This window comes from Fusarium fujikuroi, chromosome FFUJ_chr01 (genome assembly GCF_900079805.1).
Source record: "Fusarium fujikuroi IMI 58289 draft genome, chromosome FFUJ_chr01".
NCBI lineage: Eukaryota > Fungi > Ascomycota > Sordariomycetes > Hypocreales > Nectriaceae > Fusarium > Fusarium fujikuroi.
Window position 1 is genome coordinate 6205884 of NC_036622.1, and position 25826 is coordinate 6231709.

At 46.6% G+C, this 25826-nt stretch overlaps 10 protein-coding genes; 4 read left to right on the forward strand and 6 right to left on the reverse strand.

Annotated features, from left to right (window-relative positions):
* Positions 1-294: 294 nt before the first annotated feature.
* On the forward strand, positions 295-3170 carry FFUJ_00137 (related to thermostable alkaline protease precursor; the record flags this gene model as incomplete). XM_023573629.1 has 5 exons in its annotated part: positions 295-555; positions 609-1093; positions 1175-2104; positions 2153-2522; positions 2577-3170. The coding sequence occupies 5 exons, from the start codon at positions 295-297 to the stop codon at positions 3168-3170; spliced, it is 2640 nt and encodes an 879-aa protein (XP_023425318.1).
* A 493-nt stretch (positions 3171-3663) lies between these two features.
* FFUJ_00136 (uncharacterized protein) lies at positions 3664-4488 on the forward strand (the record flags this gene model as incomplete). Its single annotated transcript, XM_023573630.1, has 1 exon — positions 3664-4488. One exon carries the CDS (start codon positions 3664-3666, stop codon positions 4486-4488), a length of 825 nt encoding a protein of 274 aa, XP_023425319.1.
* A 659-nt stretch (positions 4489-5147) lies between these two features.
* FFUJ_00135 (uncharacterized protein) lies at positions 5148-7946 on the reverse strand (the record flags this gene model as incomplete). XM_023573631.1 has 6 exons in its annotated part: positions 5148-5235; positions 5291-5781; positions 5837-6741; positions 6794-6963; positions 7022-7353; positions 7413-7946. The coding sequence occupies 6 exons, from the start codon at positions 7944-7946 to the stop codon at positions 5148-5150; spliced, it is 2520 nt and encodes an 839-aa protein (XP_023425320.1).
* A 555-nt stretch (positions 7947-8501) lies between these two features.
* FFUJ_00134 (uncharacterized protein) lies at positions 8502-10525 on the reverse strand (the record flags this gene model as incomplete). XM_023573632.1 has 5 exons in its annotated part: positions 8502-8711; positions 8772-8945; positions 8998-10141; positions 10196-10280; positions 10336-10525. 5 exons carry the CDS (start codon positions 10523-10525, stop codon positions 8502-8504), a joined length of 1803 nt encoding a protein of 600 aa, XP_023425321.1.
* A 219-nt stretch (positions 10526-10744) lies between these two features.
* Positions 10745-11056, reverse strand: FFUJ_00133 (uncharacterized protein; the record flags this gene model as incomplete). XM_023573633.1 has 3 exons in its annotated part: positions 10745-10795; positions 10849-10902; positions 10961-11056. The coding sequence occupies 3 exons, from the start codon at positions 11054-11056 to the stop codon at positions 10745-10747; spliced, it is 201 nt and encodes a 66-aa protein (XP_023425322.1).
* Positions 11057-12985: 1929 nt separating this feature from the next.
* Positions 12986-15087, forward strand: FFUJ_00132 (probable phenol 2-monooxygenase; the record flags this gene model as incomplete). XM_023573634.1 has 5 exons in its annotated part: positions 12986-13032; positions 13097-13283; positions 13397-13838; positions 13891-14062; positions 14118-15087. The coding sequence occupies 5 exons, from the start codon at positions 12986-12988 to the stop codon at positions 15085-15087; spliced, it is 1818 nt and encodes a 605-aa protein (XP_023425323.1).
* A 1541-nt stretch (positions 15088-16628) lies between these two features.
* Positions 16629-18098, reverse strand: FFUJ_00131 (uncharacterized protein; the record flags this gene model as incomplete). XM_023573635.1 has 2 exons in its annotated part: positions 16629-17594; positions 17643-18098. 2 exons carry the CDS (start codon positions 18096-18098, stop codon positions 16629-16631), a joined length of 1422 nt encoding a protein of 473 aa, XP_023425324.1.
* Positions 18099-18759: 661 nt separating this feature from the next.
* On the reverse strand, positions 18760-20911 carry FFUJ_00130 (probable Phenylalanine ammonia-lyase; the record flags this gene model as incomplete). XM_023573636.1 has 4 exons in its annotated part: positions 18760-20237; positions 20283-20573; positions 20626-20732; positions 20787-20911. 4 exons carry the CDS (start codon positions 20909-20911, stop codon positions 18760-18762), a joined length of 2001 nt encoding a protein of 666 aa, XP_023425325.1.
* A 1601-nt stretch (positions 20912-22512) lies between these two features.
* FFUJ_00129 (uncharacterized protein) lies at positions 22513-23020 on the forward strand (the record flags this gene model as incomplete). XM_023573637.1 has 2 exons in its annotated part: positions 22513-22893; positions 22985-23020. The coding sequence occupies 2 exons, from the start codon at positions 22513-22515 to the stop codon at positions 23018-23020; spliced, it is 417 nt and encodes a 138-aa protein (XP_023425326.1).
* A 493-nt stretch (positions 23021-23513) lies between these two features.
* Positions 23514-25826, reverse strand: FFUJ_00128 (uncharacterized protein; the record flags this gene model as incomplete). Its single annotated transcript, XM_023573638.1, has 1 exon — positions 23514-25826. One exon carries the CDS (start codon positions 25824-25826, stop codon positions 23514-23516), a length of 2313 nt encoding a protein of 770 aa, XP_023425327.1.

Genomic DNA, 25826 nt, shown 5'->3' on the forward strand with positions numbered 1-25826 from the left:
TCCATTTCGTGGCACGATTTTTGCTGCAGGCTGTCGCGCAATCACATCAGCGGGGAAATGGGCGAATTGAATGCTACCGCCACAGTTACACAGCATGGACACACGGATATCCCCAACCAATTGGCTCCAATGAAAGGCTTGTGGGAAGGGATGACGATGTGAAGAACCCTGCTTCAGCCGCAAATCAAACTGTGTGAGAAGTAACTGACTGGTGTCTGCCTTATCTTTCAAAGAAAGCTGTCTCGGTTCGCATAAATCTCTCCTGTAACTCTGTTTCAAAAACTAGACAGCAAAATGAGCTCAGAGAGATTCAATTACTTGTCAGAACTGTACTTATCGGTTACCCGTTCGATATGGGGAGAACTTTCCGATGCCGACCCTGATAAATCCAAGGAAATTTCAAGTGACGAGCAGAATGATAGGGATTTCTTTGCCTTTGAGTCTGCGATCTCAGCAGTCTCGGGTGCCTACGAGAGTATCGACATAACGACTGAAGATCGTGACAATAAATTTCGAAACACAATCGAAGAGCAGCTTAGCACATTCGGCGCCAGAGTATTCTATCATCCCCTTAACAAGAAAGGAAACACCCTAACTTGTTAAAATAGTCGATACACTCCAATCAGACTAACGAGCACACCTCACCATCTTCCAGTGGTGGCCATGAAGACTTAATTCACAGCATACATCAATATGGCGAGTTCATACTCACATCAGGTTCCTGCGATCACGGGATAGAGAAGAATCTTCTTCCTAAGTCACCGTCACAATGGAAGGAGGGAGTTGCTGGTCTCACCCAAGTGAACAAGATGGCAGAGACGAAAGCTTACTCAAAGCATTCTAAGCGGCCGGAACAAAAGGCGGGCCAGTCATTCGAGGGTTTGATCAACACAAAATGTGTAGACATGCCATTGGACAATTTATTTGACCATCTTGTCAACGGAACATGCCAGAATGAGGACCACGAAGCTTTAATCAATCTGTCAGGGTGGAAAGATATTGAGGACAAAAGTGTCATTTATACTTTCCTGTCATGTAAAACAATTAATTTGCGTGGGACTCATCACTGCTATACATCATGCACCCTCGAAAGGTAAGCTTATACTGACCAATATTCTAGAATGCCTTCCTAGTTGATACCCTATTTGTTCTAATACTTACATTTCTGCTTTAGCCAGGGCGTCAAGAGTCATGATGGAAACCTAAGCATCTGCAGAGAAATCCAGGATGCCCAACTCTTGAGAATTCCACTCTGGCTATCTTTTAACAGAACTGATATTTGGCTAGCCGACACGAATGGCCTCGAAATTATCAGCAATGCAAAGAATAAGCACAGAACGCACATCACAATGGAGCAGCTGATTCAACAGAAGCAATTCAAGACTTCAGATATACAAATTGAACTTAAGAAGTTCCACTTGGCTTATCGATTGGTTTCCTCGCTACGACATCTCTATCTTAGTTCCTGGTTACAACAGGACTTAACCTTGGGAAACATCTTTGTCATGCACGATTCAAAAGCTGATTCTGGCGACAAAATGCTTGAGCCTTATATCAACTGTTTGCTACACAATAGTCTCAAACACGAGAATGCGGTGATTGAAGACTTCAATTTTGGAGATCAAGACTGTTCAAGATTCTTCCTTTCCCTTGCTCAAGTTCTTATGGACATCTTCAAAGGGGAGATGAGGGAATGCAACTATGGAACAAACCTTACAGCGTGGTATGATGCCCTGGCGGACGAGGCAGAGGCGACGCTCCAGGATGATCTTACCAAGCATTATCGAGCTGCCATTTTTAGCTGTCTACTATTCCTTAGACACTATCGTGTCGGGATGGGCAAGGCAAACAAGAAGGAAATAAGGGCCCAGTGGGTGATACTTGAGCACATTGTTGTTCCACTGAGAAAGAATCTCGACATTTGGGAAGCGCAAGTCTCGCAGATAAGCAAGGTCCCCGGAGTCAATCCTAGTAAAGAGTCAACGCAGTGCGAAACTTGTCAACAGCCTTATCATCGGGATATTGTTCCGAAAACATCAATACACCGACCAACATCTGCCACATTTACGTTATTTTCTGATGAGGACGACAGAAATGAGGTTCTGTGGGTATCTTGATCCTTGGAGTTACATCACGCTTACAACTTACCAAGAAAGCCCAACCAGGTTCAAGCTCGATCTGAGCACGACTTTTCAACACGCATACAGAGGTTTATACAAAGGCACATCCTTAGAACGTCCTATGTCGATATCTCAATAGATTACCCATACAAAAGAGTAACTGTCGCCATAATCGATACGGGATTCAGTGCCAACGACGATCCTTTCTTTATCAACGCTGAAACAAGAATTCGGAGTCGTCGAAGTTTCATCGGAGAGGAGGACGACTGGGAAGACATACACGGTCATGGAACACATGTCGCTAGACTGGTGCTACGGCATGCACCAGAGTGCGAAGTTTATGTTGCAAAGATCTCCAACACACGTTCTTTCTCAGAAGACCATGTCGGGCAGCTCGCCAAGGTATGTCTGCTTCCCAGACACTCCAAATAACTACTAATATGTAACTTGGTCAAGGCTCTCGAATGGGCGGGAGAACACGCTGACATTATCAACCTATCTTTGGGTCTCGGGCAACTATGCCCTTCTCCACGCTTAAAAAAAGTGCTGGATAGCCTTGTGCTGAATCGCAAGCTTATATTTGCAGCTGCCTCTAATTCAGGTGGCAATAGATCTAGGCCTTGGCCAGCTAACCATCCCGGAGTTTTCTGCATCCACGCTACAAATCAACGTGGTAACACGAATCGCGACATGAATCCAACAGCCCAGCATGAAAAAGATAACTTTGCAACACTTGGCGAAAACATTGAGTCGTATTGGATGGGCGAAAAGCGCTGTATCTCAGGAACCTCATTCGCCACCCCAATAGCAGCGGCCTTGGCGGCGAACATCTTGGAATTTGCCCGGAGAAATCTATCCGCGGATGAAGCCCATAATCTGCAGGCCTACGGGCCAATGAGGAAGCTCTTCCGTCAAAAAATGACGGACAACGGCAAGTCTAAGGGGCAATATCATTACATAAAACCTTGGAGTAATCAGTTATGGGGTGAAGAAGGCAATGATGACGATGTGGCTAGAGTCTTTAGGGAGTTTCTCGTGCACTGGACTTAGTAAATGCATATTAAAGACAGATTACCAGTGACATATTATTAGTGATACAGACTAAACTAAACACGTATGATATGCCTGCTGCCAATCCTTGAGAAACTTACCGCTGGGCTACAAAATTGGGGAATTCGTATTGCGTCAATTGCATGTGCTTAGATTCGTAATGCGTATTCAGTCAAGCAACCTGCCAGCTAAGATAAGCCCTGCCATTGGTTCGCAAGGCCTTCTCCTTTAGGACTGATGGCAACGCCACTGTGACAAGTCTCAGAACATGCAGGTGTGACAGAGGCTATTGGCCCAGAATATGCATCTTCTTATGCATGTTTCACCCATCTAGGAGCGTCGCCTTTACGCCCGGAGGCCTCGCAAACTGAGCTCAGCCCCAGTATGACCACGACCCATTGTAGGTACGTCATTTAAGGTATGGATCATCAGTCCTTCTGGAGCCTTAGCTGGGATAGCACTGGCATGTTCTTGACTCAAAAATAAACCGACCATGGCATCAACTACACGGGGCAACAGTACCTATCATCCTGTTCCACGTTTCGACATAGCAGCAGAAAATGGTCCTTTGTTCTTGGGCGCGATATTCACAGATCTCAGCTTTGGACGCGCTGCTTTGAATCGGTCAAACCGTATCGAAATCCGAGACGAGCTGAAATATGCTCCAGTCCCCCAGGGTGGCTTTTGCGAAACATGCTCAAAGGTCCGAGAAGGAAAATTTGAGGCCTGGGTCAGAGCATTCAGTGACTATGCTCGGGGTTCAGCTGCCATTTCGGGGTCTAGCGATGCAGAAAACACCATCACGTGCGATGAGGTTCTGACTACTTACTTCGATCCAGACGAGGACTACCTCAATGCCAGTTTCGCCATTTCCCAGGTCCAGCTAGTACTCGAGGGCTCTTCAAAATGGACTCATGTGTTCTACATGATCACCGGGCTCAAGGTAGCTAAAGGTTTGGAATACAACAAGTCAAGTACGAGTCAGGGAGAAGTTGAAGGACAGCTCGGTGTACAGGAGCCACGGACAGGTGCAGGGGCTGCTCTAAGCGGGAACATGCGTCGTGGAAATAACCGCAGTCTCGAATTCTCGGTTTCTGATATCGTGATAGGCTACCGGGTCAACAAGTATCGTTGTGTTCGACGGCTTAACCTCTTCAATAAAGAGAGAAAGTTCATAGACGATGGGCTTGTTCAAGGAGAGATGATGGATGATGTGGAAGAGAGTGCCCCACAGCCGTACGTCTCTTTCGAGTGCTTACCAGTATCTGGCGAGGAAGTTGTATCGACCGGAGGAAAATTGAAAGACAAACGGGTATAGTGAGTAAGATGGAGTGAGAATTGGAGCTATGATCACATAGGCGGCTCGGGTACTCTGTATCTTTTTAGTACTATACTCGGTTAATATCTTGTAGTTCTTGAACATTTTAAACGAGGTGTATGGAACATTTGGCCCTTCGTGGAAGCCCTGTTCGATCTGTACAACCCGATATTGTCAATTTCGGCTTGTGGCGCTAATGCTAGGGACAATTAATATGAGCTGCTAGGCAGGCTTCACCCCGCCAGCACCAATTCTTTTACGAATACGGGAATTTGGGGCCTATTTCCTTTCTGTGAGGGCATATTTGTTGAGAAACTATAGAAGTCTTGCACCAGTTTCGGGACTTAACCAATGATTCCCCTGAAATATACAATCATCCCCGACGGCATGTGCAGGCATAGTAGCAAGCAAACACAAAGCAAATAAATAATGTGAGAACACATAACCCTAGAATTTAATCGACATAATCATAGCATCATCTAAAATGATCGAAGAATAGAGAAGAATTTTAACAGAATGTCTAGTCTATAAGCACACACCACGCAACCCCGATCCCAATATTAGGCCCAGTCCCCGGGTATCATAAATCGCCTTCGGATTCCGATAGTTGTCATCGGGATCCGATAACCCAAGAAAGATATAACTATGAACAAGTCCGCCTATTTCTTCTCGTCATGATACGTCGATATGCTTCCAATGACAATATCAGGGACATGCTCGTCACAGTACTTGGTATCAACAATATCACTGCAGAAGTAGTCAGTGGATTGATCATGCTATTCAGAAGCGATATCATACTCACTAATTGTCCACATCAGTCTGTTGCTTGCACTGGTTGTCGAGATAATCCAGCCTCTCTATCCCTGTAGGATCATTGCCAAATCTGATAAACTGGAACATCAGTGCTGGGGACTTGTGTCCATGACGATGAAGGAAGTCGATTGCTTTACTAATCAAAAGCTTAACCCGATCCTCGCCTGGTTCCCAGACTCCATCAGTATAAATGTAAATACTTGTCGGTCTGAACTGCCCAGGCATTAAGACTTGGCTGAGTATGTCGTTGAGGCATTTATGCATGTTGCATTTTCCTTGTACAGTCTTCATCTTCTTGATGGCTTTCTCAACCTTGGTAGAGTTGGTGCAGACTTGAGGCTTTTTGGTGGTCTCTGATGCAGCGAACACTTCCATACCGTTATCATCAGCAATCTTCGCCACATAGCTGATAACCCTGGCTGTCCTCATAGCCTTTGGTTTATGTTCTTCCATAGAACCAAAGTTGTCCACGAGCATTATCTGAATGCCAAAGATTAGCAGAGCAAATATGTAATACTCCAAGATAGCCACTTACCTGATCTCGCCCTTTGGTTTCTGAGATTTTGCTGCGCGCTTCCTGCATTCCAAGAAGATCCATGATTTCAGCCACCTTGTCTGCTTTCGCACCCAGTGGACCAGGAAAATGCAAAAGTCGGTCTTTCTGCTCCAATAATTGATAAACCTGGTCCACAGTCACCACAGCGCTTGTATTAGCGGTTTCAGGTATCGGTACATTATAATTCATCAGTGTTGATAATGGTTCTGGGGCCGGGGATTCAGTAGGAGGTTCATGCTGAGTTAGGGGCTTTGGCGCAACGCTCGTTTCTGAAATGGGGTTCCGTGTTTCCATTGGATATGACTGACGCACTGATCTGTCTGGCGCATGACTCGGCCTTGGTTCTGTTGTGAAAAGTAATGTTGCACGTTTCTGAGGAGGTGGCGTCGGGGTTGATGTAGATGTGAGGATGGACGGTGAATGCCATCCATTGGTAAACGAACCAGGAGAAACAGGTGTTGCGTCTCCCGGACCATTCAGGACCATTTTAATCATCTTATCAGCTCTTAACTTCACCTGCATGGGGTTAAGTCGTTGAAGGGGATCTGTGAGCATGTACTCGATGATAAGCTGGCTTATATGAGGTGATATGTGGTCAGTTTCTCTTTTACCTTGAAGAGCGTAGTCGTGAAATTTATCAACGGCAGTTAGCCTTGAGGTTCCATTATGGAAACAAGCGTCGTGTTTTGACGCTCTGAGATGTGGCTCGTTTGAGATCTCTTCTTGTCTTTTGAGGCGATAGTTTTCCCGACCGCTTTCACCCATGATGGACCAAATGAGAACATCACTGAAAACGGCACCCAGCGACCAGATGTCGCAGGCAGGCGATATCTCTATCCTGGCCCGGTCTTGCACACGATAGTTTGCATAAGTCTCGGGGGATGCTTTGTCATCATTAGTCTGTTACCAAGATAATATCCTCGGAGGTCTTCTTACTATACATTCTGTTGCCCTTTTTACTGGCGATCAGGCTCTCTCCTGAGGAAAACGTCCTCCCGATCTTGGCCAAACCGAAGTCAGCTAGCTTGAAAACGACATCAAATTGTGAGCTTTTGTTTTCCTCAGGGAACACCAGGATGTTGCTGAGTTGAATATCTTGATGTACCCTGGACCATGCATGTTAATTATAAAAATCCCAAGCTTTGCGTGTGCGAGTAAGCTTACCCCGACAGAGACCAATGGGACGTCGGCCTACATATGTCATGAAGCGCATGGAGCGCATCGAACAAGTTCAGAAGACAGGACCAAAGTAAACAATACTCGTCTGGGCTGAAAGGAATATTCGTGCTTTCTAGGAAGTTGAGTAAAGATCCTCCCTCGGCATACTCAAGAACAATGATTGACTTCTCAATGTCATCGAATGAAAACGATGCGAAGTGTTTCGTGATATACCCCTCATTACGGGAGCGGAGAAGCTGATTGTATGCTTCTGCCTCAGCTTTGTAGAGGCGTTGTGCGCTTGCACCCTCGTATATCTTGAAGACGACTGTACCAGCCTAAGTACATAGTTAGTACAAGGGTGTAGATTGATGGTGCTGCAGGCGTGGACCCTGACCTTTGACAAAGGCAGTGTGCATTCAGACTGCATGTGTACTCGCCACAGAGTGGCAGCGCCAGAAGGACGAGCAGAGTCTGTGAGACAATCCTCATATGCTACAGGTAGAATGTGTTTGGAGTGCAGGGTACGCTTGTAGATGGTTTCATGCGTGAATGAGAGTGGGCAAAACTTCCATTGGTGCTCAAGAAAGTCCTTGGACCAAGTGCAGTTTGGGGGGAGCTCTTGTGCGCTAAATGGGAGGTGATGGTCGCTCAAGTTCCTGACATGTTGGCAGAACCAAGAAATCTGTGGCGTGTGACCAGTATACACCAGATTAGAGAAGATGTGGCGGAGGTTCTTCGCAATGTAAGTGGAGTTTTCTTGAATAGGCCGGTCGTGCGAGTCCAGAATGTCATCAACATTCGCCTGCGACCAGTAATCCTCCAAATCTGAACCGGGAACGTAGGCGACCGTTTCACCGTGCCCATTCACACCGTTGACTAGCTTCGACTCCACGTAAGTGCAGAACTTCTTCTGAGGCCCCGAATCCATGCTGAATGGGGGCTTTGGGTACTGCTGGGATTTGAGTGGCCGGTTCACGGAGATTTCAATGCGAGACGCTGCGAAGGCGGGGATTATCGGTCGTGGTGCTGAGAGTATATATAATAGCTTACGGGGCACTAATCGATTGGGGAAGGCCCTCAAGGGCCAGACTGTCGATGGCAGGGTTATAACAACGGTCGGATAAGGCAGAAAGGTCCACATCTGCCAGTTGTCAGAGCTCTACCACGCCTTACACACGGACCTGGGTGCCTGGTTGCCTGCACAGTGTTTTTCTACAGTAAATCTCGAGTGGCGGTGCCGGGAAAGCCTATTGATTTGTAAAGCGTCTAAGCCGCGCACGCAATTTGGTGATGCCAGAGCCTTGTCCCAGACTGGGCATCCTCCTCTCCATTCATGTCACCAAGCTCGATTCTCGATGTCAGATATATCAGAGGTTCAGTTCTTCTGAACCTATGATTTTTCCAGTCTAAAATCATGTCAATTACGGTATCTATGAGCCCTGAGGCGTGTATAATCTATCACCTGTTCTTGATCGCAAAAAGCTCAAACAATTTGAACATTATCCTCCATCACTCGTTTCCTCGCTCGACTTGCCAGGAATTTAAACAAAACCACCCAAAGGACAAATGTGAGGAACATTAAAGGAAAACATATTGCAGCGAAAAGCTTGAAGGCTCCCGGATGGAAGCTGACAGCGCCTTGGACATCGCTCGCAGCCTGATTCACATCAATCAGTCCACTTTGGAAAAAGGCCTGAGAAGAGGGGGGATCTCTGTTAGCATTCCCCGATTGAGAGATTGGAGACGAGCTTACAGCCACAAATGTGCCAGGCAGAAAAGCAAGTGTGACACACGTTATAACGTGCATCGAGATCGTTTCTTGTTCTGTCTTGTATGCAATGCGCTCCATCTTGGCCGACTGGCTGTGAGAGCTCTCGGTGAAAATGTGGCTAACCTGAACGCTGCGATACTGCAGTATTCCCTCAAGCTAAGAGATGTTGGTAAGCAAGTCATATCATACGACGTCCAATTGGATTTACCAGTGTCTTTCCCTCCTGCAGCCAAGCCCGCAGTGATTCAATCTGTGTAACCCGAATTTCCAGGTTTTTCCTCACGCGCTCCACTCGCCGCACGAATGAAGCCACGCTCCGCACGCACTCTGCTTTCTGCGCTGGGGGGAAGTTGTCTCGGGCTGTCAGGTCTTGGTAGTGCTCAGAGATATCTCGCAATGTCTGGCGGTTCAACAGCATCACTAAGCGAAAGTTCTCCAGCTGTTCACCGAGATAATGCAGAAGCTGCAGATCCTCCACAGAGAATGCCTCGAGTGCTTTGAGGCTCTTGAGACGCTTGGCCAGATTATCGTCGGTCTCGGACACTGGGGCCGCAGCGGTCTTGTGGGCCAGAGGGAGCAAGGGGGTCGCATGCGCTTTTGGCGACGGTTTGCCAAGAGCTGACTGCAGATACGATGTGAGTGGCTTTCCAATAGCTTCGTAAGGGTTGAAACATGCAGGGCTCGGCGGAGTAGGCTTTTCTGGTGCGCCAAATGCTGTAGTATCATTTCTGCTGGTCAAGGCTTTCACAGCGGCAGGTAAATCAGGCTGCTGACCGACGGACGCTGTTTTTGCTTTTTGCAGAACAGCGCGTATCTTTTCCTCCAGGTCATTGATGCACTGTCGCCAGGACTCATCACACCACTCGATATGCACGAGATGTGTCATCAAAGTGGCAGCGAAAGACGATGCCAAGCCTTTTGCTAATGTCGGGTTGAACTTTAGGTCATGAGCGATCGATTCCTTGAGCCTATCTTGCATAATAGAATTGGCTTTAATGTTGAGCCAAAATGCTTTCCCGGTAATTAGGTCATACTTGTGATGCACTGCCATTTGGCGAATCTTCCAGGCACTATGCTTTACATCCCACTCAACAGAGCGCAGGAGGTATTGCATAACGTGTTCCAGACCAGAGCGCCCCAGCTTGGGAATTTCGACGATGTCGCTTTTGGGAGAATCTAGGGTGTCGGAGCCATTGAAGCCTGTCATGTGGTAGTCCAAAGGTTCCGGGTTCTGGCCGAAAGAAAACAGATGATCTAGGAAGCTGGCTGGAATTTGGTAGAAGGTCGATAAATAGCAGAAGCTATGATGTGAACAATTCAATGGAGATCGCGAATTCTTTGACTGAATGAAACTATCATGAATCAACATCAAGTAATTGCGACTTTGTGCGCGTCAATCGACTTACATCATACAGTAATGAGGATCTTCACTGTTCTGTCCGAGATGCTTCTCGAGATCAGCTGGGCTAGCAATTGTCGTTTCCTTGCAACCTAAAGAATAATTATGAGATAACGCTATCAAAAGACGTTCTGAATCGTAACCGACCGTATACAGAACCCTGAGGCTCGAGGAAATGGATCTTTTCCTGGCTGGCATCAAAGAGCGGCCTTTTTGGTTTATCAAGGCGCACGCGGTAATCATCAAGTACACTCCGTCTGTGGCACGGTTGTAGTAAGTGGCGGGGATACTTGGGCCAATTTTTACAGCAGTCGATCAACGTGTCGGAGGTATTCATGATTGATATGGTGATGTTGAGAGCAAATATTAGAACAAAGAATATGTCTTGGATTGAATCAACACATAAATCTTCATGGAACTCAATTGCTATATATTTTTCCGGGTAAGGCTCATCGCGTTGTTCATCGCGTTGGTTGTGCCAGCCACATACACAATCTCAAACTGTACGGCCTTCGCGTCGCAGGCGACTGAGTTTACACGCATACGAGCGATTGCGCTACGGGTAGGTGTCTTTCCCCTGCAGTTTATTGATCGCTATGTCGTCTTCCTGTTGGGTGACAGTCAGCTCATAGCCCCGTATTCAGTCCCTGTGGAACTCACAACGGTCAAATTCTGACCATCGGGCAAATTGAACACAAGCCTGCCATTCTTACACTGCCATGTTTCAGCCGATACCCATTTCGTAAATCGATGAACAAATACGCTAACTTACTTGGACAGTAATTGTCTTGTCGTTAAATCTGTCTTGCAGCCAAGCCTCAAAAACGGCTGGTAGGAGGTCGTAATCGGGATAGCTGGTCTCGGGCATATCTGATCCGGCGACTTTGCGCGTGAGGCAGACTGAGCTTTGGTAATTGGCGAGGCAGAATGAGCGATTTTCACCCCATGACTCGCTTTAAATGACCGCGGCGGAGGCTTGGAGAGAAAACACAGGGCAATGCGGGGGCAGAGCCTCAACTGGAAAGCTGAGGGTGACATTGAAACCTGGGCGTTTTTGGTGTTGGTGACATATGGGTGTCGATGCAAGACAGAAATGCCTATCACAGTATCACATGCAGCGTTGGCCAATTGAGCGTCGACACAAGGCACCCCTCACACTACGAATGCGCAACTTTGCTTTCGAGCGGTGAGGAATTATTGCCACAAGCATTGATGAGGATCCAGACTGTAGAAAAGATAAGAAAATGAGACCCTGATCTTGCGCGCCACAATGGGTTTAAGTGTACTAGCCTGGGAGGGTCTTTACTGGATTTGTTTGGGCATTAGATCCTACCAAAACAAATAAGGGTTTTCAAGCGAACAACGAGACGTAGGGAGTATAGGGTATGCTGTGGCTTGAAATCGCAACGGGGGTTGGAGTGATGGCTGAGACAGGCGATTTTTAGCATTCAGCCGCACGAGATGGCAAATAACGCGTCTGAGGCAGCGCTGCCACGAAGCATCGTGAAGTCTCAAAGGGCAGTGTGAAGTTTTTGGCAGAGCTGAGTTTATGCTACGTCGAGTTCGCAGCAAGTGATTCCAGTTGTATAAGTCGGTGTCCAACAGGGCCATGTCTCCTGTAACGTTAGATTGTGGAATGTCAATATAAGGGCCTAAAGAGAATGATTTAGTGAAGGTAGAAAAGTTTATGATTTTAAAAGTTTTATACTATTATTAAATATAATTAAGCTAACTTATATTAAACTCTAAATCTATAATAACTCTTAAATTGACCTCTTCTTACAGAGGTAGAAAAGGGATGTTCTCTATGAACTGTTAAGGGAAAGCCATCTACAGATAAGCTACTATGCATCTCTGCCGCGTTGTCTCGCCGATCCTGGATGTGTACTGCTGCGCAAGCGTGCCATTGGCCACGCCGCTTTGGGGCATAGCAGTAAGTCCCTACATGTCGCCCGCGCGCGGGAGATATTAAATGTCTGAGAACTTTCGGCTCTTATCGTCAAAGCGTGGTATTGAGAGACATTTTCTAGCAAAGTCAGATTTAGCCGTGTTCGTGTATGGAAGATCCTAATTCCCATCATCACTTATTACATGCACATCCCTTTATGAAATGTTCGTATGGTTCTAAACTAGTTACTACCTACACACGCAATTGTCATTAGGAGGACCAAGATTTTTACCACATGATCCTTGTTCTTTTTGGAAAATTGAAGACAACATCGATAGAACAAATACAACATCAATTATCCGTCCCTTACCCTTGTAAAAGGCCAGCTGCAGCGACAGTCATCCATTAGCCATAATCTGATCAATCCTAAAGTATAGCTCAAACTCATACTATATTGGCACCAGCTATTCAAGACCCTCACTAAAGTCTTTTCAAAAGAGGGATCATATCCAATTTGAAGATAATGCTGGCTCAAAATGGATACTGCACTCACACCGCATGGTCAGCCCCGGGAATATATCTTGTCATCACAGCACCCCTCATAATCTAATACGACTGCGAGACTAGCGGTCGATGCGTCTCGCCGGAAGAGCTTGAGACGTGATGCAAGCATGTCTCACAAGGGACGTGCGCAATACTCATCTTGCAGTCAACTCGCGTATTCTCGAGTGTCGGACAGATTGATTGCCCCAAGCACGACCATTCTCTTTTCATATAAAGATCCCACGATTTACGCATCCTGATTGATCATTTGGCTCAGAACTCCTATCTATCGACCAAGTCAGCAGTACTGTCGATATACTATCCTTGCCTATGACACCTACTGATCTCTGATTTGCCTGAAGAAACATGCACGATAAGTACGACGTGGTTATCATCGGGGCCGGTCCCGCTGGGTAAGAGAAATCCAATCGAAGGATAAGTTAATATAAGGAAAGCTAATCACACGTGCGCTAATAGTCTCACCGCAGCAGCTTGGATGTCCATCTCGGGTATCAAGGCCCTCCTCGTCGACAAAAATTCTTCACCTCCAAAGTCGGGGCATGCAGATGGCATCGAATGTCGAACTTTTGAAGTGCTTGAAACGTTTGGTCTAGTGGATGCTGCGTGGAAGGAGTCAAACAAGACTGTTGAGATAGCATACTGGGTACGTTCTCACGTAAGATGCAAAATATGCAATGGATTCTAGGCCAGATAGTATGGCTATTTTCTCGTGGATTCATCGTTACAAGCCAAAACGTCTGCTAACGGAAGGCCTAGAACGACCAAGGTGGTTCAATTTGTCGAGTATTCACACGGCCGAATATGATCAATGGGGGTGAATACCATTCATCGTATGCTGAGTCAACGTTAGCCCAGCGTCGTGTTCAACAACTGTTTCTGGACTTTATCGAATCTCACAAAAATGTCACCGTCCTGAGACCTTACGAGCCACATAGCTTGAAATTTATCACCAGGGGAGGTAGTCCAGTGGATGACTATCCGATGCAATTGGAGATAGCTCGCTGTGGCGGTAAATCCTCCAACAAGGACGAGGGACATGAGCCAATGCAAGGCCCACTGAACGTTATCCAAGCTCGCTACTTGCTTGGTTGCGATGGGTCCCATAGCTGGGTCCGCAAACAATGCGATTTGAAGCTCGAAGGCGAAAGTGCGAACGAGCATTGGGGAGTGATCGACTGCATCCCCATTACCAATTTTCGTAGGGCGTCATCAAACTGCAAACCAGGTTGATAGGGCTAACACAAGAAAAGCTGACGTCAGAAAACGATGCGTCATACACTCTGCCTCGGGAAGTGCCATGCTGATACCTCGAGAGCGCCGTATGGTCAGGTTTTATGTTCAATTATCCTCATCTTCCCGAGCACTAGACCAGAAGAAACAGACCAGCATTATCATAGACAAGGTTACTGAAATTCTTAAACCGTACCATTTCTCTTGCTCAATAATCGATTGGGCCAGTGTCTATTCAGTAAGTCAGTCTTGTTTTCCTTGTTACGTCCTTCAAAGCTGATGTGACGCATGTCGGGCAACGACTTTGTCGGCAATACTCTTTCCGAGATCGCGTCTTTCTTGCTGGCGATGCAGTTCATACGCACACACCAAAAGCCGGAAAAGGTATGAACACAAGTATGCAGGATGCTTTCAATATCGGATGGAAGATCTCTTCTGTAGTGCTCGGGTCTGCAACGCCTGCTATTCTTGAGACATATCAGCAAGAAAGGCTACCTGTGGGACAAGCACTTCTTGATTTCGACAAAAGGATTTACAGAATGGTGTCCCTCAAGCCAGATGATCAAGATTTCGAAGCCATGAAGCAAACAATCCAAGAAGAAAACTCGTCTGCTTCGGGCCTGGGGGTCATCTATCGACCAAATCTTCTCGTGCATGAGACTCAGATTCATGATCTAGATTCCGATCAGGCTCTAAGAGCAGGTTCCAGGCTCCCAGATATGATGGTCTTGAATCACAGTGATGGCCGCCCATGGCGCATGCACGAGATTCTAAACAAAGCTGGTCGATGGAATTTACTCATTTTTGGCGGAAATGTGTCCAAAAAGTGTCAGATGGGCCGTGTCCATAAGATTGCGGAGAGCCTATCTCGATCTAGCTCTCTTGTGGGGAAGATCAATCGAGCATCGAGAGGCTGCGGTTTCTCCAGCATCGAGCTCACTCTCATCCACTGCGCATCGCGTGACATTGTTGAGTTGGATGATCTTCCGAGGATCTTCACGCCGAGTCAGGGTCCAATGGGAATTGACTATACGAAGATATTTGTGGACACGGCATCTCACACTGGAGTTGGTGGTATGGTGTATCGGGACTTGGCCATCCCCAAAACGGGCTGCATCATGTTGATCCGACCGGATCAGCACGTTGCCTTTCGTGGTGGGCTGGAAAGTGTCTCAGAGATGGACCACTTTCTGGCAAAATTCTGGCTTTGTAACTAGACTTGCATAGGAGCTGAGGAGGGGGAATGCGGAACAGAATGGAATAGAATGCGACTTTCACATACTTGCTATTCAAATCCAACGTTGCATCGAATGGCACCGACGATTCATAGTGATTGGTTTTGAAGCTTTGCATCCCTTCAACATGCGTGTTTCCTCTCTAAATTCCTACTAAATTCCGCAGCTGCTGTGTTTCCAGTCTAGTCCCTGGCAACACCACATTATTGATAATCGATACACCACAAGCGAATGGCTTTTCCATCGTCATTGGGATATTGTCTGATAATCAGAAAGTTGTAGAGTACGGCAGTGAGACGCTGCAGGAGGCATGAGGGCTGCGACCCCGATGCATGTAACATAATGTTGATAAAACCTGATTCTTCCATAAACTGATGGTTCTAATCCATTAGGGGAGCTGGGGAAAGTTGGCATTATACTTTTCTACTCAGAAACTCCGACGTTGAAGCTTGATGTGCAGCTAGGGTCTCATTGCAACAAAAGGCTCCAAAGAAATCGGGCACCTTCACCAATCTTAGCACCACGTGCTTATTTACATAGAATAGTCACTGAGGGGGCGATAATCGAATAGCTGAGATATAACAGGCGTCATCATCATCAGAATGGTTGAGGTCAGACTTGACGGATGTCTGTTTACTGTAGCGTGGGAATTGCAACCAAGCTCTCGAAACTAGGGTGGCCTAAGTTAGACTCAAGGAATCTCCGTGGCACAGATGAAGCGAAATCAGATGTTGATATCAAAGGTGTAGCAGTCTAGGCTTTGCTTTTGGTAATAGGATCTTGTGATAACCGGAGGCCAAGAATGGATGTTACTTGCTTGGTAGTAAAGAGTATTCATGCCTCAGTATTTTGCCCTACTTGCTACTTGGTTTCGGAAGAGATCGGCAGACCCGATGATGATACACATGGCTGCAAGCTGAAAACACAGATAGCCATGACCGCATCGCTGTTCTCCTCGTGTTAGCTTAAAACATGGAGACGGCTTAACATGCCAAGGTACCCACATACGTACTGTCAATATATGTCTGTCCGTGTAAAAAAGAGGTTTAGTAGCAAAGCAATGGCTTCCATTGGAATGACAAGAAAGTCCATCTCTTGCATCACCTATTTATATTCATCTATGAGCGAGACTGAGGTTTTTAGAAATGAAGGGTGAATGGACAGGAAGGCGAAATTGGCAGCTCAAACCGTGTTAACCAGTGACGATGTGTCACAGGACTTACTTCGTGAAGCAAATAAATTACCGGTGAAGACGGAGTTATGTGAAAGTTGTACCTAAAGAGGAGACATCACGACCTTTCTTATAATTGACTTCCATTAATGGTCCACAAATGCGACACCAGGGCCGTTTCTTATAAGCATATGGTTTCAATGTCCCCAACTTAGGGACAGGGTTGGAGAGAAAAGCTAATTCAGAGCAAAACGTCACTGCTAAGCTTAGACATCACGTAGTAACATACATCATCGCAAACATATTTATATCCATCGTACTGAACTGATCGCGTAGTCGTCAGTATTGGATATTACATACGCCCATCTCTTGCTTCTTTCTTGACACCTATAAACAGAAACGACAATACTGCCATAACGCCCGACAGAAATGCAAAGCCAATTCCTGTGCCTGTGTATCCAGCGTACTTCGTTAATGAAAGTCCGAGTATTGGCCCAACTGCAAGCCCGAGGAAGAAGAAAGCCCAGTGAAAACCAAACAGTTGTGCATAGGAGCTTTTAGCACCAAAGACGTTAGAGTTGGCCTTCTTACAGCTCTGCAAGACGCTGCTCGCCTCCACGAAGCTAGGCAAGATGACTATTGACAGCCCGATCCCGTTCAGTAATAAAATGATGCTAAACAGTCCCGCCTTTGCGTGCCCTGCCACGAATTCGTGAAAAGGTAAACCAAGGACAGCAAGAGGAAATGCCAGAAACGTAAAACCAACAGTCGCCACTATCTTAGTCCCATATTTATCAACTGCCCATCCCACAAACCAACCACATAGCGAACAAGGGGCGACAAATGCCATAAATAGGAACCCGACCTGAAGAGGTGAGAAATGCAGGAAACGGCTAGCCTCAGTAGGAATGGTGGCGTGAAGCATGCCAATAAACATTGCCGCGGTAGCTGATGACACCATGGCTATCACGAACCTGGAGTGATGACAACAGTATATAACAGGTATGGCTTGCACTAAAGGTCCAATATCGCCGTCAGGCTCACCCGCTGTGTCATTAGCCTTTGGAAGCAGAGATCGGTTTTCAGTAATATAGTCCCAGCTTTCTGGCTCGTATGTTCTAGAAGTGTTGTCTTGCGGAGTTTCATTTGTTTCATTGCTCGTATCCTTGTTCGTTTCCATGACAAGCAGCCGTAGGACCAAGTCGATTGTTAACGCTCCTGAGGAGATTATGAAGACTCCAAGCATGCCGGTGGCATTATATAAAGCGCCCCCGACGATGGGAGCTATGACCTGTGCGATCATGCCGAAGGAATTGATCTGGTTCGTGAGTCATATGCCCGGCATCTATTATGGGAATATACGCACCGTCCCAAGGACCTTTCCCGTATTTACTCCTCCGATACTTTCTTGAGCCATAGCGAACCCAACTGAACGTACTAATGCAGCTGATGTACCTTGAAGTAGTACTGAGAGGATCAAAACTGCCATAGATCGGCCAAGGCTGAAAAGAACGATTCCTATAATCAATGGAAACAGGCCAATAAGGTATGGGAGTTGACGAGTACTGCATCTATCGGCAAGCCATCCCGACGGAATGGAGAATACAACGGTAGATGCTGCATATATGGCTAGTAGCTTTGATGCCCATAATTGGGCCTGGGAGTCAGGAAGGTGAAGTCGATCATGTAAGATGAAGGGAAGTACAGGCACTATAATGCCGTGAAGAAGGAGATCAGTGAAGAGGCCTATTGCCACAGAGCCTCTAATGAAGTTTGGACTTGATCTAAAGTTCAGTCGTGACGGGCCATATTGAGGTGCCATCGCGATGCGGAGGGTACTAATGATGGTTTGTAAGTGGGAGTTTGTTGCTCTTTATTGTATAACTATGTTGTGTTTTTGAAATGAGAGAGGTTATGATCTCTATAATATTGCCATGATGACTAATATTTTTGTCCTAATTAATATTTGAATTGTGATGATTACTAAGATCATGATCGATACTTGGATCGTGATCGATGTTTAGATCGCGATCGAGACCTAGATCGTGATCGGTACTTAGATCGTGATCGCTACTTAGATCGTGATCGATACTCAGGTCTTAATGAACACAGGAGTTGCTATCAATAAAGCAACAGCCCTTTCAGGGAAGTCTACGCTAGCAACGTTGTAAACACCTTTGATCTTGTCATGATATCTTTAAGAAGTCTAATCAGATTGATAATAGCAAGATTGAAGTCAAGGACATACATGCATATAAAGATTAATTGCTAGAATCAACAAATAAATTTATGGATTTAAAGCAATTGTACTCATAGTTACTCTGCATGTATGCATTGAGTGATACGTATGAGGCTTTTGATCTGCACCGGAACAAGACGGGTTACGCAAAGGAGTGGCCTGCCAAGATTCAGAGAAATACGATAGCAAAATACATTCAACCCTAGTAGAGACAGTCCAGATACTAGTCATCCACCCTTGCTCGCTATTCTTTGATCGCCTGAATTATAGTTTTGTCCTGAATAGCTACAAAGATCCGAGAAATACACGTCCCAATCGTTTCAGCAGCCTGCTTGTGTTCGCTCTGGTCTTTCAGAGGAGGGTGATCAGGTAGTCCCCTGTGAAAAGGAACCTGTAACTGGTTCCTTACAAAATTGTACAGTCTGACAGTGGACTTTGATAGATACAAATGAGTCGATTGCTTGTTGAAGAAGGCATCTCGTACTGAGGTGTATTCGGTTACTAGATCATTGCGTAGAACATTCTGCCAACCCTGAAGCCGTTGGAGAATATGTGCAAGATTTCCAGTCGAGAAGTCGAACTTGTCCATCAGATATGATACGATATCGGAAGAGACTTGCTGGCATCTTTTGTTTGGTTCGAGTGTATTGTTCTTCTGCCATGATGAACGGAAGGTTGTCCACAGAGAGGGGACAGCGGTTGATATCTCGTCACTATTGAGAGTCCCAGTGAAGAGATCTGCAAAATTCTTTCGCATCAACTTGTGAGCTTCTTGGAGAAAGTCTTCGTCACGCGCACGCAAATCCAGGGCTTGACATAGTGTGAACAGATGAGTGGCGGACATCATGGCTAGTAGCTCGGTCGCTTTCTCGGTCATTCTTGACGATACCAGAGCAAGCGAGTTCACCGACTGATTGTTTCGGTCTGCTGTCTGAACATGGCTTGCGACGGAGTTTGCCAAGAAGCACAGTTCTGAATAGTATGCAGTCATGTTGATTTCGATACCTTTGCAGGTGAATGAGACTGTAGGGTCATCTGCGGAAAGGTTTGGAGGCAAACCCTTGTTCAAGTCTGGGTTGACGAGCTCTCCAGACTGGGCGAATAAAATTCTTCCAAGCATAGTAATGGCAGTGCGTGACTTTTCCATCGCAGAGGTTATTGAAGCGGCCTGGAAATTGCCACCATGATGAACACAATTGTTTGAGACATCAATGAGTGGATTGTCCGTTGTGGAATTTAGTTCGACTGAAATCTGGGCCTCAGCTGAACATAAATCTTCCAGCTGTGGACCAATCCATTGGGGTGCAGTTCGAAGCGCATAGCGATCCTGTGCCAAACCTTGAGAGTCGATATCGTCGGCACTGCAAAGCTTTGATCCACTCAAGAAATCTCTAATATTGCTTGCGACCTCATTTTGACCAGCATGGGGCCGTACTTCGGAAATGAACTGATGGAAATTGCTCCGCATGCCAGACAGAGCCTCGACGGCCATCGAAGTAAGCAGCTGACAAATGATGGCCAGGTCATGGCAATCGTGAATCACTAGAGCGGCGTATCCAGTGCTGACAGCGGTGCCATTCATGATGGCAAGACCTTCTTTCGGCTTCAGAGCCACGGGCGGTAGAGCCAGGGCTTCTAGTGCCTGACGGGCGGGAACTATATTCGAGTGGCCATGAGGACCGGGTACACGAGCATAAATACCTTCGTTCCCCTCCAGAAGCCCTCCGAGATACGAGAGGGGGGATAAATCTCCAGAGGCAGATATACTCCCGCGGGTTGGAATCAGTGGCGTGATGCCCTGAGAGGTCATCATGGCCAGTGACTCTACTACGTCCTGCCTAATAGCAGAGTGGCCTCTCACAAGGGAGTTGCATCGCACAACCGTCAGTGCTCGTACCATAGTTTCAGAAAGGCTTTGCGGATTGATAGTTTGCCCTGCCGAACTTGATACAGTCTCTGGGAGAATACCTGCCTGGTGATGCTGGAAAAATGAATGTTGAAGCCTACTGCTGGTTCTTGTTCGGGAGTCTGCATTTCCGCCGGGAGCCGTGTTCACACCTGTTGGTTGAATCATTAACTGCTTTCGATAAAGGGATGCGTTTACACAAACCATAAATGATATCGTGTTTGTCGAGGTTTTCGTTAAGAACATCGATGCTTTTGCTCATCCGCCGGGCAAGCTCATGCGATTTAGAAACCGTGAAGGGTAGCCCATATCTGTCACAATCAGAGATACGATTTATTTATGGATGGACATGTGCTGAGCTTTACCTAGATATGGCGATCAATGCAGCAATCGACAGCGACGTCCCGTCAAGCTCAACCCTTTTCTTGGCCGAGACGAGCTCATCGATAGTGGCCCAGACCTTTTGTTGCTTCGAAAGGTGCAGAGACATTTTTTGATACTTCTTACAAGTTAACAGAGGAAGATTGACAGTGGAACTTATTTTGAAATCCTTTCCTGGTAAGAGTACTTGGGTAGAAATCCGTGCCAGGCTTCAGAACCGACAGCATGGTGATACGAATGATATTTGTATACACACTACGTCATACTGACCCGTTGCCAATCTTATCGTACACTACATTATCCTCGAAACCATTCCAAGAATTGAACCCGAATGATTCCTTTTCCGGAAACAAGAAAGTCGGTGAAGCGCTCGAGTCTGCAGCCGACCACCAAGCGGAATGAATCAGAAGGATCTTGATTCATCAAAGCTTCATTGCCCCTATCGGCGATTGACTGATTGTAAGGCAAACACGACTGAGACAGCTAGGTCGCCAGAGTTCTACTAATCTGAAATCTTCCTGTTAGTTTGTTCCAAGAACAAACAACATCCCATGTGTCGATCTTTTGAGTAACAGGTGAAGGAGAAAGTTCGCTGTGATTCATTATCTATCGGGCTGGCGATCTTAATCGCAAATCGCAGAACAGTATAGAGCATCAGTAAGATTATCTAAAAAACTCCAGAGGTGTCTGACGATAGATTCCCATGCAAAAGCATCCTTCGTGTATAGCATGGCTACTGGTAGTCGGCTACCACATACCGCGATATATTGGTGGTGTGGAGCAAATCAGCTGCCGAGCCGGGCCGTGCCCTACATTCGTCTTTGATACGAGGCAATGTTCTGTGAAAAAGCCTATCCTTGCAAGTGATTTCATTTTCGGGCTACTATGGTATTTCTAACCTCACCGATTCTTCATACGATAACTGTTCATGAGATTCAAGAGACCTGCTAGCTCGCAAATCGAAGACTACGTCGTATAGTCTGGCTTACGGCCGGTGGGAAAGCCAACTTTCTCCTGGGTAATTACTGTATGTTAACTGCATGAATCACCCTCATATTCTCGGCTTGCATAAGTTGCTGGAGTGAAGCAGGCTGAAGGAAGCACATGATGTTTCTAAATAGCGGTGTGCCGCGCCTTTTACAGTGGTTGTGAGTCAGCTAACTCATGCATGCTGCGACAGGATAGCAGAACAAGCTGTAAATGGCTCAAAAAATGAGGCCTGCAACCTATTGGTGAGCCATACTTATTGCAACATGCTGGAGAACTGCCGTACCGCTGCCTCTTTGTTTCTCCCTAACGCTTACAATTGGCTTACCCTACTGTCACTTGATGCATTTGTGAGATGATGCATGATACACTATGTGCCTATGCGACGTCAGGAACATGATTCAACCGCTCCAGGAAGATAGGAGAAGACCGATCCTCACTAGATTGTGAGATTTTGATGTACCTTGATACCATACATGTAACAACAGTTTGTTCAGAAACGTCACAAAGACATGACGCAATCTCAGATTACAATAACCTGCCTTGAAAAGCTTGGGGAACAAAAGGTTCACGTGCAAGATCTGATTAAGACCTACGTCTTGGGATGACGTATTTATATATTTGAATTTCTTTACACTGTAACAGGACTATTAGAACATAATATCTATAGCCTTTTTCTCATTCAAGTCATCTAGCTAGCTCCACAAAATCACCATTCCAGCCATGCATAAGACAACAGTTGCGCTTTTTGGAGCCAATGGAACACTTGGTAACCGGATCCTCCATACATTGATTGTATATCCAGAACGGCCCTTCGATCTAGTTGCTTTCATTCGACCTGAGTCTTCTTTGAAGATTGATCACTGGGTCTCTAATTTGACCGTCTATGGGGTGGATCTCACTCTGATTGACGCAGATAGCCTCAATTTGATGCTTGCAGGTGTTGATGTTGTCGTCAGTGCTGTAGGATCTGCGATCTTGTCTTATCAACAAGTTATACAAGATGATGCCGCAAAAGCTGGAGTTCGCAGATTCTATCCCAGCAGCTTTGGAATGCCTCAGGTTGTCCGTTTCGAGGCCCAAGACTTCAGCATGATCAATTCGGTACGCCTCCAATCCCTTCATTCTGTCTTCAAGCCGACGGGGTCATTTCTAAGCTGCTTGAACCTTAAGCTGTCTCACTCTTCAAAAGTAGAAAGCAATATGGGGCCTCAAAACCGTCATATTGTAATCCTTAGACGCTTCAGGCTTGGATGATGTGCTTTAGCACTGATTGCCGACAGTGAAAGCCTAAAGAAAGGATGGCACTGTTTTTGGTGTTTTCATGTTTGGACCAGATCGTCAGCGGATCTTTCTTTGGCTCCTTTGACCATGCCAAGCTCTGAACAGATACACAAGGTTTCTATGCGCTACGAGCATTTAGAGGCAACTAAGGCTTTCAGGCTGGAGCCGTTGTGACAATGTCAGAGACTAAAAGAGATTATTTCGGGAGCATTGACAACATTTCAATAGATGGATTGATGGTGTCTTTATTGCTTCATTCTCATAGGCGCCCAAATAGTGTCCAGAGAGAAAAGAAGCCAAGCAGGGATGCGTAGACCGATGTTTAGCTTCTGGACGGTTGGGATTCTCGGCCAATCATACTCTGTCGTGATGATTATGTCAGGATCGAGAATCATTCTTTATTTCGACGCGATGGCGTTTGTCCTATAAAAATAATATCCTTAACTATCTTTCGTTTGTACCAAACGCCAAAGATACCTAATGATCTCATCTTTATCTGACACCTGCACATCAATATCCTCCACGTCTGCAAGCTCCTTTCCTCCATCTACGGCATCAAACCACGTATTCGCAATCATGCACAGCTCGCGTACGTACTGATGATCCAGTAACCGATGAAACATGTCCAAATCCTCCCTGTTCTTCTCCTTTGCCAGATCCAAATAAAAAGACTGGCTCACGTCAAAAGGGCTGTCCCGGCAGGGCAGGAAGGCCAATAGTCCAGCGCCGTCGGTCAATCTGCCACAGACCATCTTCCATTTATCTCCGATCTGGGCTCGCTTCTGGATCGTGCTTTTTGTGCAACCACTTATTTCTGCGACCATGTCGAGAACGTCTTTCCTGATGTGTTGACGCTCACCTCTCAACAGGGCGTAGCGGGCTGCAAACTGGAACAGGTTGTGTCGAGTCAGAATGGTGTAGTAGTTGCCCTTGTTTTCGTCTCCAGATATGAGTTTGACCCTCTCAGCTACTAACTTGATGATTTGCTGTTCTGTGTTGTTACCATCTTGGAGAGAAGCGATCGGCGTGCGCCTGAAGTCTTCTGGTTTCTGTTTTGAGACCTTGATGGCAGTGATGAACTGCTCAATGGCGTGCTTGCTTAAGACGGCCATCGCGAGACGATTCACTCGAGTACCTGAGTTTGTGTTATTAGAGAGTTCTGGTATGAGGACGAACTCGCCATCACGCTCTAGTTCTTTCATGGCGCGTCGCATGACATCGTTCGCTGGCCCGTCCTCTTGGACAGCGCCTCGGTCATCTGCCGTTCCATTCACTACCGTCTCTAGTCTCCTAGACACCACCCTATCAACAGTTCCGCGGTCATCTGTCACCCTATCCTCCGCCTTGTGTCGTCTGGTAAACTGTCTGGTCTGCCTGGCGGAAACAGCAGGCTCCCATCTTTGTGTTTTCTTCCTCCTCCTTGCAACCCCATGACCAATCATCAACTTCCTCTTCTGTGATCCATCCGGTCGAAAGGTATCATCTACCCAGTCAACATAAAATTCCTCTAGTCCATACAAACCACCAATGCCGCACAAAGAGCAAACCTTGAGCCGCTCCTGCTCACTCTTGACCCTCGGCTGTACACCGGGCGGTAGGAAATTGGTTGCGATAGCTAGCGTTGGCGTAATGTTGAAGACTTGATGGTACTGATACTCCTGAGTGACCACCAGCTCACCCGGACCTTGTGTGATAATATCGTAGCCGATCCCAGCCTTCTGTAATTCCTCTGGGTTGAAGAAGATGTTCAAGTGTCGGACAAATTGATCACAACGGCATGTCTTGTTATACAAGGAGACCCAATTCTCAAACTTCTCTGTCTCTTCTTTTCGAATCATGACCCATTTCTTGAGGCCAAAGAGAACTATGTTATAGGAGAGGAAACGATCATCTTCCTTGTGCATCGCTGTAGCGGACCCCGCATCGCCAAAATGTGTGTATGTCTGGTTGGCGTGTGTGAGCACGTTTGCCATGCCTGCTAGCAACGGGCCGGAATGTAAAGGAGTATTCTTGTAGATGGGGTGATCACAGTCTATGATGCCGGCGAAGTGGCACACGGTTCTGGTCTTTCGAGAGGCCACAGCTTCATCTAGGGGGCTGTAGGGAAGCGAACTGTCGAGATTGACGATGGGGAGCTCCGCGGCGTCCCCTGAGGGAGGTTCGCTCTTAGTAACCTTCATGCCGCCCTCTGCTCGTGGTGTGAGGAGATTGTACCGCACATCTGGGTGTTTTTCACGTTCCATGGCCTGGCGTATGCATTCTTTCCCAGTTTCCTCGCCGATAAAACTCAGTTTTGCTGGGTTTTTGAACCCAGGGCTCTGTAACAGCCTGTGGAGAGTCTCAGGCATCTTCTCGCCCATATCGTCTCGAGTCAGAACAACACGTCCCTCCGAAAATTTGCGTGCTGAAACAGATTTGTTTTCCTCTAGCCCGAAGGTTTGAGATGATTCAGAGACCCCCGCTTGGTCCTGTTCCGCATCCTCGGCCGGCGATCTAGTTTGAGGATCGGCTATGGGTAGTGGCATAGAAATGGGTATAGGCTCGCATACTGCATCAATGGCACTGCGGTCATGGGATTGTTTTAATATATGTTGGATGTATTTTACAACCTGCTTGAAAGTTTCGGATACTTCTAAGCGTTCCTGTGGGGTTGCCTTTGACGTTGCCAGGGTTAGCAACGCCTCGAGAGTTATACTCAAGTTTTTGGCAGCGACGCAGTTCGGTTCGCAGTTAGGAGCTTCAATAACATGCAT